The following is a 19,758-nucleotide window of genomic DNA, read 5'->3' on the forward strand; positions in this document are numbered from 1 at the left end:
AGAGCATATATCATACATTTTGCATGTTATAAATTACAGGAGACATAGCAGACTTACAGTAAAGAAGTAAATACCACGGAGCTTACTTACTAGTAAATATATTTAGGATTGCAATCTCACAGGAATTAAATATCTGAATTTACTATTTCTCTATTTAGACAGCACTCATTTGCATAATTGGATGGGTACTTTTGTGCTTAGTTTGGTTGCCTGCAGGCTAGCTGGCTTATTATGAAGAAAGGTGCCACTAATTTGTTTATTAATTTCCAATTAAATTTTGTATTGTGTGCATGGTGATTCTCTACTGAGTTGTAAACTGAGTTTTTTTTTGTCTGAGTTATGTTGTGTTCATAACAGCACTCGTGCAATTAGCAGAACTATTACCACTGCAGTAATTAGGATACTGTTCTGAAGATTGGTATAAAATAAAATTGATTTTGTTTAGATGTGAGTACAGTTGGGTATAATAATCCCATATTCTTCCCATGATACCTATCACTATGCATTGCATATTCTGTAATAGTATTTTTCAAGTGTCTTTTATGACCATGCAAGGTAGAACATGGAGGGTGGGAGTAGAGAACACACAAATTCTTTAGAATGGAGAGGTTTGCACATATAGGATACAGAATACAGTATGTGCGTGTGTGTGCAGTGCCAGATTTAGGGAAATGAAGGTGGTTCCCCTGAACTGGGCACAGAGCTGAGGGGGCACAAAATAACTACCACTGCTATTACAACAATAATAACAGCAGCAACTGTATTTATCTGGCTACCTACTGAGAAAATCCATAAAAGTAACTATACCCAAATAAATTATTGTGAAAATAAGAAATAATTTTTTTGGGGGGGCACCAAATTCTGTCTTCGTTCATGGGGTCAATTTCCCAAAGTCTGCCCTTGACGTGGGTGTGAACTACTATTCCTTCCCCACATATTACTTATATTATGTACCCTCCAATATGCTGGGCAGTGAAAAAATTCACCTCATAACCAGAAATAATTAAAAATCAGGAATGGGAAACAAGCAGGAAAAAAGAAAAGGGATGATGAGAATAATTAATTATCACACACACACCTAAGAGTTGTGCCAAAAATGATTCTGGCAATGAAAGCCTTTGGATTTATGTCCATATGGAAGATATTAATGGACTCCTACCACACTCTGGAAGCAATTTCGGATTGATACTGATTGGTAATTTTTAATGTACTACAATTTCAAAATGTCATTCAGGGGAAGAAGAGATGTGTGATAAATTTATTCTGTGAACTGCCCAGAGACCTGATGGTGTAGGACAGTATATAAATAAAATAAAATAAAATAAAAGTTCTGATATGAATCCTCAGTAAGGCAAAAACAAGGGATACAAAACCTACTCTTCAGCCTGTATTAAAACAACATATATAATTTTGCAGCGTCGTTTCCTGGAATTATTGTAAAGCAGGGTTAGTTTGGGTGGACTTTTCCAGTTTTTACATGAATTTTATATCAGTGCAACTCCTTTGATTTTAATAGAATATGGGTTTTTTTTAGCTTTTAGTTTAATGGAGAAATAGATTTTCTATTTACATAATGTAAAATAGCCCTGAAGAAGAAGAAGAAGAAGAAGAAGAAGAAGAAGAAGAAGAAGAAGAAGAAGAGTTTGGATTTGATATCCCGCCTTTCACTCCCCTTCAGGAGTCTCAAAGCGGTTAGATAGGCAAACTATTGTTTTCAAAAACAGTTGTATCATTTGTATTATGAAGGTTCTGGGAGCCTATTATTTGGTTCAGCCCTCTTTTCCTCTGGAGTTTTAAGAATGACACTACAAGAAGCTGTAATCTGGATCATTTCTGAATACCAGTTACCGGGAATCCCAAGTTGCTAGGAGAGTGCTGTTGCTCTTGCAGATTTCCCACAGCCATTTGCTTGACCATTGGGAGAACAGTATGCCAAGAAAAAGATTCCCATTGGATATACCCATATACTGTCCATACATTGCCTATTTGGTGTTGAAAAGGAACTTCCTCTCAAGAAAGACTGACCAGCTAATACACCAGCTAATGAAATACACTTACTGTCTGGATGACAGTCATTGTAGTACAATTTAAAATATTATAATGTTGGCATTGTTGAAATTATATGAAGAAGAAGAGTTTGGATTTGATATTCCGCCTTTCACTCCCCTTCACGAGTCTCAAAGTGGCTAACATTCTCCTTTCCCTTCCTCCCCCACAACAAACACTCTGTGAGGTGAGTGAGGCTGAGAGACTTCAAAGAAGTGTGACTGGCCCAAGGTCACCCAGCAGCTGCATGTGGAGGAGCGGAGACGCGAACCCGGTTCCCCAGATTACGAGACTACCGCTCTTAACCACTACACCACACTGGCTCTCTAGGACCTGGGAGACCAATAAAAAAGAGAGAGGAACAAACCAACAGCAGATGATCACAGCCTAAAATAGTCTTAAGGTAAAATGTTGCAATTTAAAAGGTCTGTGAGGAAACCTATTTGCCAGGTATCAAAACTACATTAAAGTAGGCACCAGGCAAGCCTTCCTAAGGCGGACATTCCACAAGTAAGGAGCCACTCCTGAAAGAAACAGAAGTTGCAATCCAATTATGCAAATGTGAAGCAGCCAGTCCCGTAAAATAAGCTTCAATTATGCCTCCTCTTCGTCTACTTTGGCAATCACTCGTAGCCGAGTAAGATTGTCTTCCATGAATACGGTCTGAACAGTGAGTCTGTAAGTAGCTGTGGAAGCCAATTTTGGATCAACACGTCCTTCCACAGTGGGGAAATAGGTTTCCAGGCAGAGTGGATCACGGTGAGGGTTTGCCAAACATGCCTTCCTCTTAGCACATTTCTCCTTTTCTTCCTGAGTTTGAGCATCTTCAAAGTCCGTGACACCTTTGGTAAAGGCTGTTCTCCAATTGGGGCGCTCTCAGGCCTGTTGTCAGGGATGATCCTCCACAGGGAGAATTGTCAGGGAGGCTTCAGGAAGGAGCTTCTGTTGCTTATTTAGACAAGATGACTGGTCAATTGCAACTTGTATTTTGCAGGCCAGGACCTCACACATGCAGCTCAACTTGCAAGACCAATCTGAAGAATCATGTATGTAGCACCCATTTTCTCATTCAGTTAGGAATATGCGCAAGGTGCTTTCTGGATCCTGCTTCTTTCTACATGTGACATCTACTTGTGTTGATAAAAAATATATTTGGTTATGTCTGTAAGGTTGCAAGGAAAACTGGTGTGGCAAGACTCACAAAAACATTGTGTCCCATCAGAAGATGGGGCCAAGCATTCTGCATGAGTCACATTCTGACAGTTTTTGAGAAAGGGCCATCCATGAAACCAGCTTTAACCAGAATAAGATTTCCCCTTGATAAGCCTCATCAGCCAACTAGATTGTGTTAGGACCATTTATAGCTTAGAGCCTGCAGATTTAACAACAGCACACTGATTAATTGTTGATGTGAGTTACGCAACTACTTGAGGGTGGTTGTAAAGCTAATTGGGAAATTTAGAGTCATCATAATTTTCCATCAGATCATTGTAAAAATAGATAGGAATTTATATTACATTTAAATTAAGGTTAAGAAAAGAATAAACATTTTGCTACAATACATGCTGTCCAATAAGCTTCGTTATTCAGTAACTAGTAGGGAATTGGTAATTAGAAATTTATGCTGCACTGAAAACATGAGCAATACAACTAATCCAATAATCTTTTTTTAAAAAGAGTCAGGAAAAGCGAATGGAAGAATTATGTTCTCTGCTGCATTTTCCTATGCAAACAGCCTGTTGAAATCCAAACAATTGCCCCATTATTTATGATGAAGACACGTCTGCATTTATGAAGTAGATGAATATGCAGAACCAAAAGTGTGACCCAAGAAACGTGCCGTACGTTTCCACCAGCTAATGAAGTGACAACAGTCTTCACCTTTCGTGCCCCAGGATATTTCAAAGTCTACCTACTGATACAGGAGGAATTAGCTGGTCATGCATGAGCAATGCTGCTTCTATTGATAGGCTTTCCATTGTACAGCTGGACAAAGTATAATTAGCATTACATAAAAGAGATATGTTGATACTTTAAAGTCACTGCCGCATCCAAGAACATTCCGCCACATGATGTGCTCCTATAAGCCTCCTTCTCATTTGGAGAAAGAATAGCTGTCGTCAAACCTATTGATCTTCTTTTCTTTAATGTAATGATTGCATCTGATTTCTTTAGGCTGAACTCTGAGCATATTGTGTTACTTAAAGCACTAGGAAAGGAACACACAAGGAATAATCTTAACCTTTTGTATAAGAATATTACATTTCCCCCATATGCTCATGGAATGATTCAATAAATGCTGCATGTTCCAAATTACATTTTGGCAATCACTGTAAAATGATAGAACTAAAAAAAAAAAGACCTTTTATTTTAGATAAAAAAGGGTTTCTGTTGTGACTTTCTGAGGAAATCTAGAGTCAATTTCCAGTTGTAAATGACTGCTTTTTACTGAAACTATGGCAGTTTAAAACAGACGAAGATCCAAGCTCATGTATGTGTGACTTTGCCCACTCCTGGAGCAAGATTGCAAATATGGGCAGTTTCAGAGAGGTACGTTTACTGCCAATCCCCCTGCCCCCATTTGCCATATCATCTTGGTTTGGCTATGAACACCTTTAATCTTATTTTGCCCAGGCAGGTGCATTATGTGACCCATGAGAGCAGCAAAGTAAGCAGATTGTACAATGGTGATGGAATAAAATCAGGCCAAATCTTTATTGGCAGCAGCAGGCAGGGCAAGGGTTGGCATTGGGTCCAAGGATCAGTTCATCATTCCTCAAGCCCCATGTTGATGGAATGGATCTGCTGGGTTTGGATTGCTCCAAACCTGTATGACAAGAGTCAGCCAGTGTTGAACTTTGCCATGGTGCAAGCCAGGCAAGCAGGGTCGCACTGGGATACCAGGGCACAGATTCCAACCAGGCAGATATCAAACCCAGGCTTGGGTTTGCTGTGGCCAATCCTCCCCTCAGGCACCTTCTGGGGGCCCCTCTATACTATGTTGATCCTGACCAGTGCCATTTCCACCCTCATAAAACAATGTTCTTCTGCCTAACAAAGGAAAGCCATGATTTCACCGAGGGAAAGGCAGAAAAAACCCCCAACCAAGTGCCAATCAGGTGGGGGGGGGAATCATTTCTGGCCCTGTCAACCAATGACCCAAAAAGAAAACAAAAAAGAAACAGAAGAAGAGAAAAAATTACAAGGACCTCCAATTTTCTGTCCATCCATAACATAAAAGAAATTATTCAATATAGTCACTCTAAAATTACATCCAACTAACCTCCTTTCTGTTGGGCAATATTTTCCCACTCTCCCAACTCAAATGTCTCAGATTAATTCATTTTCCTTTTTACACGTGAAGTCAAAAGGGGTTCTCTAATTATTGTTATTAATAAATTTCAGAAATAGTTTTTCTTTAAATAAACATATCAACTTTGTCTCCAAAAACTTCAACAATCATTCCTCCATGTTAAACAATAAGTCCTTCCATCTTTGACCACACAAGGATTTCTCCACTGTGATCATATAGTAAAATAATATTCCACAATTCTTTTCTTATAATGTATTCATTGATATGCAACCAGTTCCACATCTTCTGTTCCTATTGCCTGCTTTTGGCAATAGGATTTAAAAAGTGTTGCTGAGTTGTAGGCTGTTTCCTTAAATAACGAGTTAACTTCCCTGACAACGGACTCTTCCTCTTTGTGCTGACCTGCATCTGACTCCAGCCCTGACACACACACATGCTACTTGGACATTTATTCCCATTCCATTCAGAAAATCTCTTCTCTGGAGCAAAGGAAGCACACACCCCTGTCCATGCCTCCCTCCCTCCCTCCTTTTTAAAGTTTAAAACAAGCCCCAGCACTGGTTGAGGAAGGTGCCCACCAGGCCTGAGCATGCATGGATACCCCTACTGTGCCTTCTGTCCCCACACCAGAGTTTTCCATCTGAAAAAACACTACACACACACACACAAAACTGGCATGCATCAGGGTCAGGCCTGATGGCCTAAGCTAAGATTTTAAAACTTACTCTAATTGCATGTAGTTTTGATTGACCTGTGTGGTAAGACTAGCAAACTGGAATAGTAATTAAAGCAACATAAATGACATCAACTGGGAGCCTGAACTGCCATACTAAATAATGGATGCCAACTTTTAATTTATAGTTAATGAACTAATCTCTCCCTTTCCACCCATTAATATTTCATGCAGCTTTAATCAGAATTCAAGTATAAACAAAGCACTACATAAAACTATGCACTTATATCAAAGGTATATTTTGCCATTTCAAACATGTAAAGCACTTATTTGCTATTACACACTAATTCAACTTAGACACATAAGACTTTTCTACATCACTGTGCAAACAATGAGAACAACCAATTTCCCCAAGCCTTTAAGGACATTTATTGGATTCTCTCCACAGGGAGACAGGATAACTACAAGGGCGACTTCACGTTAAGGAAAATTATAGCGATTCAAGCTTATTCTCCCCCATTCCACAGACTTGGTGTTCATCTATGCATAAAGAATTTCTCTTTGTAGGCCCCTTCAGACATTTTGTATTTTCCATCAATAAACATGTGAGGGATGGCTGTGGAGACAAACACATTAGCTTCAACTCTGCCCCACTTCTGGTCATCTTTACCAGTGCTCTTCTGTAGTCCTGTAGTTGTGGAGACTCTCCATGTTTTAGAACTCTGATTTTCCTGGACCCTAAAATATGCAGAGATCCTCAAAGCTGCAGGAGGCACCCAACTTCAGTCACCACCCTCCAACTTGTGGATGATAATGTGGGAGAAGATAGTGATTCCTCTCACATATTTACTGAATGCTAGAGATGAGGCAGAAATTCAGTTTGGTTTTCACTTTCTGAAACAATACATTAAGCAAAAAGCAGCTATACTTTGAAATTTGCATTTCTTTAACATTTGCAATGCTGTTCTCCAACCAAAAAAAATATGTACGAATATATATTCATTTTAGAAATGTGTTCCTTCAGGAATGAAAAAACAGCACCACGTTCCACGAGGAGACTATCTTCTGCTGCCAAGCATGTTATTGGCATTTATAAACATTTGATAGTAACAGTAGTAATAAGTATATAGAATGGGGCAAAGTACACAGGAGCTGGAGCCAAAGTTTCATCATTGTGTGCTACTCTTCCATTTTGAATATCACCCTAAATTATGGTGTGTTGGAAGAGGGTGCACATTTTCTCCCATATATTTCAAATTAAAGCCAAGGTGGTGGGGGGGAATGCTTTGTTTATCCATCTGTCCCTTGAATAGCTCTTACAGTTAATGGGATCTATTTGCTCTTCTGTTTTTGGCTAATTAACTTACTCTTTCCAAATTGTTTGTTCTTTTCCCCTAAAAACATGAATAACATTTTCTTTTCCAAAAGAAATACAAATACATAATACAAAGAGGGGTGATCTTGTTATAATGCCAGGTTAGATGCACATCTGGCAATTCTCTCTAATCAATTTACAGAGAACATAATGGTTCCAAGAACAATTAATTGATTGATGTTGCCTTCCTGATGAAATACCATTTTGTTTCTTCCGTTGATGAGGTACAGAATAAGATGAAGATCCTGGTGAGAAGAATGCACACCAGTGTTTCAACCACATTGTCAAGTTCACATATTTAGTTGAAAGATTCATATAATGTCATTTAACAGAGCTTTCAGGGCCATTTACAAAAATAAAATACATACATTGAAAAGCCTGGGAATTTTAGAGCTGTTTCTCACACATTGCTTTCTCTACATGGATGTATTAAAAGACACAAAATGTGTATAATATCGGGAGCAAAGATTGGACATCTGCTTTACTGCATGCATAGATTTTGCTCACATTGGTATTTTGCCATATACAGTATGTGCAAGATGAATACATGTGCCTTATCATGCACAGTGCATGCATATTTTCCACTTGTATACTCCTGCATGGTGGTTATACCTATGAAGGAAAATGCATGTGTAAGGAAATTATATGTTTAAAGAAAGTTTGGTTCTTAGAAAAAAATAGTTATCATTTTGTCCAACACTCCTTGAATATGAACATGCCAAAAGACACTGCCACAACATTAACATGTAACTATCAATGGCATTAAAACCATCAATGGTACTGTGCAATATTTTACGTTGATGGTTTTAATTGTACTGTGTGCCACACTGAGGAAGAATAATAATTAAAAAGTCAAATAAAATAAATAAATAGACGATGAAGTTGCATGATCGATATAGTACAGTTGTTCCTGTTCATATTCACGCACAATGGAAACAGAAATGCTTCCCCACTGAACAATCCATTTCCATTTGTATCTATTCAAGGTTGAAGTAACCATGTTGGTCTTTCCTATCCAGTTGTTGTCTGAACAAGAGTAAGGGCAAGGATCATTTAGAATCATGACTAACCTCCCCCGCCCCCCCCTCACAATTACACCAATCACACAATCCTGCTTGCATAGTTGCCATGCATGTTTATAAGGTCAATTATTCCCAACAATTACTCACTGAAAACCGTCAACCAAGGCGTTAAGAGAACCAACCAAGGCCATTCAGAACATTCTTAAAGAAAGGTAGAATATAACCATGGAAGGGATCCAAGAAGGCAAGAAATCCATCTCTGGACCTACTTTCCTACTCCACGAGAAAAAGCTTCTGCCCAAACAAAGTATGGTGTTTCTGAGAAACTATCTCAGTAATTAATTCTTCCTCAGCATGTGAATTCAGGCAGGCTCTTTATTCTCTTCAACATTCAAACGTGTACTCAGGAAGGCTGGCACAACCAAAATGATCCAGCTATCTTTATGTCTGAATGCTGTGTAGTGACACAGAAACAATTAGATTGGCAGAGGCAGAGAGAACCCAAAAAATCCCATGGTATCCTAGCTTGTACTTGTAACTAGATATAATTTTGTTAAATTTATTATAAATATTGTGGTGGAACATAATGCTTCAAAATGTAAATTGCATAAGGATTTTTTAAAATCCAGAAACTTTCAATATCTCAAGTTAAATAAAGAAAAGTATACATTATGGTTTTAAAATATGTGCTAGGAGTTAATTAATCTTACCCTGGTGGTACATAAATCCAAAACCACACCACACAATAAATAAAATACATCCTGTGGTTAAACATCCAACATCAATGGTTATTGCATAGAGCTAATAACCAAAAATTACATCCAATTCTCTTGCACAATATATGGGTCCCATTTGCCTGAACAAGTCATACAACCCTGCCTTCAACAATTACATGGTTCAGTAATGATTGCTACTCACAGTGCAATCCTATACTGTTCATCTGCTCAGGAATAACCTCAACTGGGATCTGGACAACAAGGGAGATTAGTGGGGGGCTGCTTAACTCCACCAAGGCATGCCCCCTGGCCACCAGGATTGGCTGGCCGGGGTCCATGATGCAGCCAAGAGATCTCCACTGACATGGGGGCTAAGCCCAGCCCCCGCTGGGTGTGAGAGGCCACATGGTCTGACCGCAACCCCCCCCATGAGGAAGTGGAGCGGACTTGCAGCCTAAATAAGAATAAAGAGTACATTAGAGCTGGAATGAGAGAAATTCTCAAAGAAATTCTAACATACATTTCCTAATAATGTATCTTTTTAAAATTATATTCTCTGAAACCATTTTTTTCAACATTCCAAATTCCAGGTGCTATTGGGTTTTAGGACTGTGCTGTGCTATCTTTTGGGTGAATTGAACTGTTGTAGGAAATTTGTGTACATCACTACTGAAGTACACCCATTAATGCTCTCCTCTGTACCAAGTAACATTTGGACATACCTATGAAAATCTAAAACTACAAGAAAGATTGCTGAAGGCAACTTCTAGCAAAGGGAATATGATTTTTTCACAAATATATCAATCATGTCTTGTTTTGCATTTGGGAGCTAATAAAAATTAAACCTTGCACACAATGTCACAAATGAAAATTGAATCACTGTAGACATCCATAATAAAAAAGTGCATAAATATAGCAGTTCTTTGGTTCACCCTCATTTAGCAGTGAGACAAGGGATTTTTCACATAACCTGAAGCTATACATTAAGTCTTTCTTTCGTGAGAAACCAATGCATGCAGAAATGTGTAACAGGTCATAGAAAGAGATGCACCCACCACCTTCTACCCATTTCAGCACTATAATATCAGTACTGAATATGTCACTTTAAATGCTAGAAGCCTGATAACAAAAATTTGCTTGGCTGATTCAAATCAATATATAAAACTCAAACTTCTTCATCTTTTTTCCTCCTCCTGGTCATATGCACCTCTTCATTTTGCCCACTCAGTAAAGGGTTAAGCTGCAAGCTAAAATGGTTACCTTTTTTGCAGTAAAAGTTGCACTTTCACCCTTTGCTTGTACTGCCATCATTGTTCACCTATGTATAGCACAGATTCAACTCAGGTAGGGCGCTTGAGGTTTCATAACAGTTCTATCTTCTCTGAGGATCCCAACAACAGCCTATTTCCCTTACATGCTCACTGTACTGTTAAGCAGGAAGTCTTCAACTGACCCATGACTGATGTTCCATGCTGATATGGGATATGATACTTCCTTCAGTATTACGAGTTATGAGAAGGAGCTGTCTAGAGGTATGCTAAACAGGCTTGGTATATCTTCAAAGCAAAGCCAACTTTGGGGGATTGAAAAAATAAAAAATGATGTCAGACAATGGTTGCTACTCTAAGTTGGGCCATCAAGGTAAAGTGTGTAATCACAGTATTTTGACATTGAACTAGTTTCACTTAGGGTGGGTGGATGTCATCGTCACTCTAGGTTACTTACTTCCCTAGTAAAGTGTCAGTGAAGGGTGATTTGCTTTTCGATGTCTTTCTTCAGGCATTGGAGGCCTGCATGAAGCATTAAATGATGTTAAGATACTTTCTTAGGGATTCTTTGGTGGTAAAAAAGGAGGGGTATAGGACTCCTGGATGGTTAAGTCCAGTCAAAGGTGACTATGGGGTGAGGCGCTCATCTAGATTCAGGCCAAAGGAACCGGTGTTTGTTCACAGACAGCTTTCTGGGTCATGCGGCCAACAAGACTAAATAGCAGTGGTGGCAGCTGAGCAAGAATATTTTTGTGATAGTTCACTTGAATGATTTGAAGGCACAACCAAATAGAATCATGGAACTGTATAGTTAGAAGGACCCAAGAGCAGGACACAGTTCTCCAGGTCTGACCAAGGCAGAATCGAGTGAAACTATTACTTCCTTTGATATGGACACTATACAGTGGTACCTCGGGAATTCGTTCCGGATGTTCTTAACCTGAAGCACCACTTTAGCTAAAGGGGCCTCCTGCTGCTGCCGCGCTGCTGGAGCACAATTTCTGTTCTCATCCTGAAGCAAAGTTCTTAACCCGAGGTACTATTTCTGGGTTAGCGGAGTCTGTAACCTGAAGCGTATGTAACCTGAAGCGTATGTAACCCAAGGTACCACTGTACTTCTGTTGATGCAACCTAGAAATAGTATGATGTAGCTCACCAACTCCTGGATCAATCCAAATTTCATTCCCATCCCCCACCCCACCAGAAAATGGAGGGCTGAAATTTCACTACAGGTCTGTGATACCTTAGAACATTCAAACAAATGATCTCAACATACATCCTCCCCCAAATCACCCTATGTATTGCTTTACCACATCAGTCCCCATATCAGCTATTCATCTGAACCCACTCACAAGTGTTCATTGAGAAAAGGACATGCTGAATAAAATAGAAGGACAAACTGAACTAAATAAAAATAGCACAAAGGACAAAAATGCACAGATGGAGACAAGCCAAACAGATCTACTAGAGTACTTTATATTTCACCTTGGTTAATGGTCTCCTTGTAAATGACTTGAAAGTTTTGCTGCCTAATAGTATTAGAAAAATACTGTTGAAAAATACAAAGTAAATAAAATCTATATTTCTTTCAATAAAAATACATGGTTATGTATACTCTATCCTAATAACATGATTTATTAAAACACTCTTGCATGTACTGCTCACATTTGGCATTTAGCTGTATCACTGTCCATTAGGGACAACAATACAATTTAAGGACATATTCAGATTCTCAAGGACAATTCTGAGATAATTTAAACAGCTTATATATGCTTTGTTGTATTACCAGGTATTGCTTTGTGTGAAAACAGCAACAACAAAGTGAAGAATGATCTGTACTTTTAAGACATCAAGATACACTTGCTGAAGAGACACAAACAACTTATAGGACTTTATAGGATTGTAAATGTTGACCAACTTTATATTATACTGGTTAGGAAAAGTGTTGTAGGTATTTCCACATAGCAGCTGAAGAGCTACTTATAAATGTATCATTGCAGTAATCACTAAACCATTAGGCCTAAATAGATTGGATTCTTGCTGAGACCAGAAACAGAGCCATTACTACATGACAGTTATCATATCAAGGTGATAAAATTTATAACCTTTGCAACATACACATGAAGATTCGACATACAGATTGTGGCCAAACTTACCAAGCAGATGGCTAGACACTGAAATCTTCATATAGCATAACACTCCAAGATAAATGGTGCTGTTTACAAACCATTTTATTTATTTTAGCCTGTGACAATGACATGGCAACATTAGATGCTCTTCAGAAGACTCAATCTAGGGTAAAGAACTGCTATGGGACAAATCAGCAGGCAAAGGAAGAAACGGCAATGCTTAGAAAATATGTTGTGTGCAGAGCATTATGGAAAACCTTCTGAGGAAGAACACGGTCACATGGCACTTGGAAGTTTTCTCAGACCACCATAGCCCATGGTACTCTTCCCAGATCACATTTCCTCCATAACAGCATTCCCTCTCCCCCTGTCACACCTCAGATAGAATACTACTCTCCAGGCTTTGTGGGGGAACTACAATGGAGATCAAGTAGATGCCTAATAAGTGTTCTTCTGTGGGTACTGGCTCTATTGCTGCCATGCTGAGGAGATGAAGGACACATTCCACCACAATCTAGTGTTTGGAGGGTGACGTGGAGATCGATGAACCAATGTTGAGGGTGACTGGTGAATTCTATGCAGTAACCATAGGAGATGGTATAGAGGACCCATTGATCCATTGTCGAGTGCCGCCAAGTATGTAGGTGATCCCCCTCTTGAACCCTGAAGGAGTCATTGGTGGTTTTCAGTTTGGTGTGGGGGCTTGGAGATGTTGAACTTGTCTCCCTGATGTCCCTTTGGAGGAAAAAAGAATCCAAATTTGTTCCAGATTTGTTTTAGCCTGTATTTATTTGGAGTGCCTTGCTGTCCGTAGGGACAAAAGGACTTCTTTTCTGATGCAGGGTATAAAGCCTGTTCGTCCCACTGGGTGACAATAACTTTTCTTTTGTCTTTAGATTCAATAAGAATGTCTTTGAGTGCTTTTTCCCCAAAGACCATCAATCCTTAGAAAGACACTGTAGAGAAGTTGATTTTTGAAGCAGTCTTTGCTTCTCACTGTTTAAGCCATAAGGTTCAGCTTGCTATGACACCTGCAGCCATGGAGCATGCTGAAAACTTTGATGCGTCCTTCATGGAGTCTACCATAAAAGCTGCCACACTAGATATCTTGAGTAAGGTGTGGTAGATGCAGCAGGATCCTGTTCTGGAGTAGTGAAAAGATTCTTCACCTATGCATGAGATCCTTTTAAATGTCAGAAAGAAAGAAGCTTCATGTGTGCATCTTATTTTATTTTTTACTTTATGCTGTCCAAGATTGTGAGAAACAGCATGTGGAAAATGGGGGTATTATGGTGGTTTTTAGCAATGCATTGGTGCATAGCAGCTTTTTATAACAGTATGTTCCATTATAAATATAAGATAAGGAGTAAAGTCACATCGCTATCCCCACTTATCTGAGAATACATCCCATGGAACTCAGTTAGGTTTGCTTCTGAGTAGACATGTATGGGGTTGCACTAAAAGTGCAATTCAGAATTAATAAAAAGAATAGCCCAAAATGCATCATTCGCTATGAGAAATGTAAAAAGCATTTTACTGTCAATTAAAATATATAAATAACATCAGGGAACTGATGATAAAGCTTGCTAAGTTGGCTTTCTGGCTTTATTGTCTATCACGGGACTATTTTTGGTAACCTAAGCAATGACTAAATTCATAATTTGTACCCATTAAATTAATTAGTGTATTCTAATTACCTGAGGGTTAGAAGGCTGCATTTGTCAGAGATGACAAAAGTAATGTGTCCTGAATTCCTTTTGTTTTAGTCTTATTTATATTCTAATCAAAAGCAAAAAAGCAAAATGTTAATAAATTATTACTCATCTAGGTATTTGGAGGTGATGTGAATGATAATATGAAGGAGAAATAAGTTTCAGTTGACAGAATAAAGCACAGTCACTCATCATAAAGACTTCAAAGGAACTGTGCCAAATTTCATTAAGTGGAGAACAATCTTTAGGTCTATATGCAAACACGCAGCACATAGAGAAGAATGTTTTCAGAAAATGGCATGAAAGTACTCTGCAGAACGGGTCTAAATCATATTAATAAATAGTGGTATGGAGGCGCATATTTCCTGAGGAGCACTTTGAAAATCAGTCTCCTGAGAATAAATGGATGGCAAAGACAATTGAATATAGATGAAGATGATGGATTTGAAGAGGGGAAAGAGCAGAGAACAAAAACACGTGTCATTCTGTGGGCAAGGTTGTAGATGCCATCCATAGATTGTACCTAACAGAAAGACAAAAGGCAAATATCTCAATTTACCAAGACAACTTTGACAAGATTTTAATAGACAAGCCTATGATGGAAATAACATATGAGGAATAAAAGGGGTAAGAGGCGATGGTGTAAGCATCATAAATTAAAAATATTAGTGCTTCCCAAATGAAATGTGGGAGTTGGAGTCAGCCAGGTGAAACATGAGAAATGCACACAGTACAAATATACTGACATGAAAGAGAATTCTAATTATTACATGGGAGCAGTAGTGCAAAGGGAAATGATTGACTAGTTATATTGTGTCTATTTGAAGCCTATAAACAGAAGTTTCATCTAAAGCTGAAGAACACAATTCTCAAGAATCAAAGCCTAGTTTTATTCACTTACACTGAACTGAATTATGCAAACTGAAGAACTGTATTAAACCCTTTAGCTTACATGAGCATCTCTTGTGAATGAATATGAATATATATGAAAACATTAATCAGAGTAGTGAATGTCGTTCTCTTGTTTCCTTTCAAGCTGTACTGTTCTAAAGTGAGTTGCATCTTTTACTGCCAGAGCTATTGTGCACTGGAATGCCTAAATATGAGATATCTGGCAACACAGTTCCATAATTATACACAAAAGTAGGGAACATCTATAATCCAGACACAAAACAAGTCATTGAAAGCAGATGGAAAAGTCAACATAAGGCAAAACAGCTGTATGAGTTGTTGCATATTCTGAGTAATTTCTTAAAATGTTTAAAGAAGTGATAAGGAATAAAAATAAGCATATTTTCCCTTAAGAAAAAGAAAAGCTCTCTCATATTATTATCAAAACATCCAGAAACTACTGTTGTGCTTCTAAACCAGTTTTTGATGGCTATGAGTTTAGAGGAGGTGAAAATTAATCCAGAGAAAGCATGGTAAGTAATCCCAGTGGTCTGAAAGGTGTGGTTTTCCCTGTGATAGACGGAGTGGTGATTACCCTGTGTGATCAGGATAGGAACATAGGTTGTTTGCTGATCTCATTTGTTTCTGGGTAGACAAGTACTATTAGTGGCTAAGGCTGCAAACTCACTCAGGCAGCATATAAACTAAAATTGGAATGATACAGAGAAGAATAGCATGGCTCCTGTACAATGATGGCACACAAATTCATCAAGAGTTCCATATTTTTATCCTACTTCTCCCGGGCTTTTGGCTAATTAAACAATCTATGGCCTTTTAAACAGTGGGCTTTGTTCATTACAATTGGTTTTCTTTGTTACTATGTTGTGTATTTTTGTCGGTAGCAGAAAAATTGATCCATTCTAATGTTTTTATCTGAGGTCTCATGGAGAAAGCAAAATATCTCACTGAATACATCCACATTTCAGAGGAAATTCTGCCTCAGTAAGGTAGGACTGAAACAAAAGATTAACATTTAATACGTTATGCTACTTCCAAATTTGTGGTCTTTATATTTGACTTTCATTTCTTACTTACCTATGAATGCACATTATATAACAGGAACAAAACACATTTCAGATTTATGCTCACATATAAGGAAATAATGGTGTTTACATAGCTTTTTGTTTACTGTCCTTTGTGTAGTCATTCACATTCAGTTGATTTAGAGAGAATACTAAATTATTTACAATGCTGGGTTCATAAAGAAGAATCACAGTAATCCTACATTGGGTCATGACTTCTCTAACTAATCAGTCTGATCATTGTTTTATGCTGTACAGCTCCCTTATGAAAGGACAGTTCCTCTTAAGCTACATTACATTATGAATTCTTTTGCATGATTAATTATACAGGGCATTTACAATGTTGGGGAAATTAATTACACTGCATGCATTAAATACAATACAGAATTTGATGGCATCCCACTTAACAATTTAGAGGAAACTCACTCAAACTAGAGATGAGTATTCAGTACCTTTGACGAGAATTAGAAATAGTTTCAGATTACTCTGAACTCAGCTTGGATGAAATCAGGAGCTACATTTCTTTTAATTTCCTTTGTTAGCTGGCTAAAATCAAAGCAGAAACCTTCTTTCAACTGCTGCTATATGTATGGAACTATCAGCACTCATTAGTTTATTTTCAGTATTTGTATACTGTCCTTTAATAATTTTTTCAGGGCAATTTACAATAAAATAAGTATTGTCCCGCATAAGGACAAATAGCTTATGTTACCATTTCTGCTCTAAGACAAAGCTTAAACATTCTTTCATAAATGTTGTAGAACTATACATACATGTTGAAATGTACATGTAACATTTACTTCATAAAAAGCTTCTTTTTTCCAATGAAACCCTAGCATAAGGGCAAAGGATTAAAGTCCCCTACTCTCCATGCTATGCTCCCATTTCACATCAGGGCCCCATACTGGCATTTGGGAGCTGGGAAACCTTGCACTCATGGCAAGCTACAATGTCACATATAGTTTGGTCCTAACCTTATACATGAGGTCAGGAAACATAGGTGTATGTCTACACCTTGGTTCTTGATGAAGCTCTGTAAGGGTTACTCACGGTCCCTATTTGTCTATGTAAAACCACCAGACTGACTGGGAGAAAGGTGGAATAACAGGATTGGACAGTCACATGTATCATTCAGGTAGAGCGACTGTAGGACTTGTGGGGAAGCTGAGTACCCTGCTCAAGTTGGCACCTGTTATGTACTAAGCTTGGACCCTAGAACAATAGGCAGGTAGGATCCTAGAATGCAACAACTGATTGGCTTGCTGGAGAAGACCAATCAGGCTCCAGGAGGAAGTTAATCAGCCTATTAGGCTGGTAGGATTGTAGAATGCAACAACTGATTGGCCTGCAGGAGAAGACCAATCAGACTCCAGGAGGGAAGCAGAATCAGCCAATCAGACGGGACTCATTGTGTAAATAATGTATATAAAAGCCTGAGGTTTGTGGGGGGGGGGATTCAATCACTGTTTTACAAGCTGCAATAAAGAGCATGAAATCACTGCAGGACTCCAAGTAAATTTCAGCACCTTTTTCTTCCTTTCCAGCCCAGTACGTTTTGGACATCCCATAGAGAAAACACACTGAAATTAATAAATTTACGCTAGTCATGGCCATTAATCTCAATGTGTTAACTCTGAGTAGGATTAGCATTGGGTAAAACCCAATATTTCAAATCTTCCATTTTCACACAGCACACAAAAGATATTTTGCCATGACTGAGCTCACCTATATCACAGTTGCACTGTGTTTCTATAAAAGCAATCTGAAGGATTTCACTCTAACAGCCAAATTAGTTTATGTGTGATAACAAGGGGTAGAATGGCATGCTAAATGTAAGAAAATGTGTGATTTTTTAACACTATTCTGGGACAAATAGCTCATTTAATTTCACATAACTATAGATAATAAATCTGCAGAATTTGAACAAATGGGGCACAATCCAAATAGACTTAAACTGCTTTAAGCCCCATTGATTTCAGTGGGGAAATAAAACACACATTTAAATCTCTACTGTAATGAGATTTAAATTGTTTAACTTTGGCTGGATCATGCCCTTAGGTTTTTTCACAACTTTTAATCTAACAGGCTGCTTATGAATGAGCAATAAATTGGCAACTGTTATACTGGAGTTGCAGAGTATGTTTTCCCCACTCTTGAGTTATTTTGTTTGGTTTAAAATTAAAACAGATTTCCTGCCATTGTATTTAGGAAGAAAGAGAATCACAGAGGTAGAAAGTAGGGACCCCAGGAGTTGAACAGGCCCAGAATATATTTAATTATTTTTTACAGGCAGGTATCTAATTCCATGCTTATTTACAGTAGCTTATTTTTCACACTCATTATTTATCTTGTTGTTCCTGCTAGGGAACTGATATTTCTTCAGATGAAATTACATATTTTTTCCTTGAAAATGCTATCTTGTCCTGTGTGTCATTTTCCTACAGATTGGAATACCAGTCTATCACTGGAAATAAAAAGGCAGCCAATCAAGCATCTTATTGATCAGACGTACAGAGAGCAAATTGAAGTCCCACAGTGTGACACCAAACTCTTTCAAAGTTCTGACAACTCATTTTCATACGCCTTCATCCATCCTATGGTAATCTGACCTTCTCTTGGATTCATATTATCATCTCCACTGGCTCTCTAGCTGTGATGTTGCATTTCACTGTCTTCCTATTCCTTGGGGGCTCTTTCTTTTCTAATTATCACAATAAGCAGATTTGGCCTTCTTTCTCTCAGCTTGATCACTTTTTCATGCATGATACCATCTGCCTAATAGGCTTTTCTATCCGAGACTGTTATCATTGATTCTGCCATTACATCCCTAGAGATCTTAATCCATGTTTTCTCATCATTAAAGAAATCCTGTCTCATTTATAGCTTATTTGAGCAACAAGTTTTCCCCCAGTGTCACCAGAAATATATTTTCACATTGTGCAATGGCTCATGTATGAACTTACCATTGGACATTAACATAGAATACATTCACTCCTTGGCTAAAATATGTTGCTGCATTAGTGATTATCCCAGCCGTAAACCAAAAGAAGGGAAATTCCTATACCCTTCATTTGGCAATGTAAGTAGAAGGGAATGTAAAAGACTTGACACAAGTTCAATATTACAGAATTTGTTGAGGGTTTTTGTTTTGTTTTTGCCAATTTTATTCACCACAATTTGAAATTTTACTGCAATGATGCATGAAACATATGGAGCTATACCAAACAAGGTAACTGACTTAGATCAAAACTAAATGAATTCCAGTTTTATATTATGCTACAGTCCTATACACACCGAACCTGACAGTAAACCCCACTAACCTCACTAGGACTTGCTTCAGAGTGGGCATGTATAGGACTTCAATAGGAACTAAGTTCAACATTATTCTAGACTGAAGCCACTGCCCATAAACTCACTTGGGTAAGTGAGTTTCTATATTCTTCTGAAATTGCAGCTTTTGAAGTCCAAATAACAGATGTACTGAAAGACTGGGTCTTTCCCCCCTCTTTCCCCACTACCCACCTTCATCTT

The 19,758-nt window shown here is 38.2% G+C and overlaps 1 protein-coding gene across 1 annotated transcript in view; it reads left to right on the plus strand.

Moving 5' to 3' along the window:
- Nucleotides 1-19,457, plus strand: part of LOC309531353 (uncharacterized protein) — a 394,694-nt gene extending 375,237 nt beyond the window's left edge. Inside the window, exons 4-5 of the mRNA XM_082220827.1 lie at nucleotides 16,084-16,152; nucleotides 18,672-19,457. Of these exons, the coding sequence (XP_082076953.1) occupies nucleotides 16,084-16,151 (68 nt within the window). The 3' untranslated portion in view covers nucleotide 16,152; nucleotides 18,672-19,457. The remainder of the gene's footprint in view (nucleotides 1-16,083; nucleotides 16,153-18,671) is intronic.
- Nucleotides 19,458-19,758: the final 301 nt, after the last annotated feature.

The sequence above is a fragment of the Podarcis vaucheri genome, assembly GCF_965113315.1.
Source record: "Podarcis vaucheri genome assembly, chromosome: 4".
In the NCBI taxonomy this organism is placed as follows: domain Eukaryota; kingdom Metazoa; phylum Chordata; class Lepidosauria; order Squamata; family Lacertidae; genus Podarcis; species Podarcis vaucheri.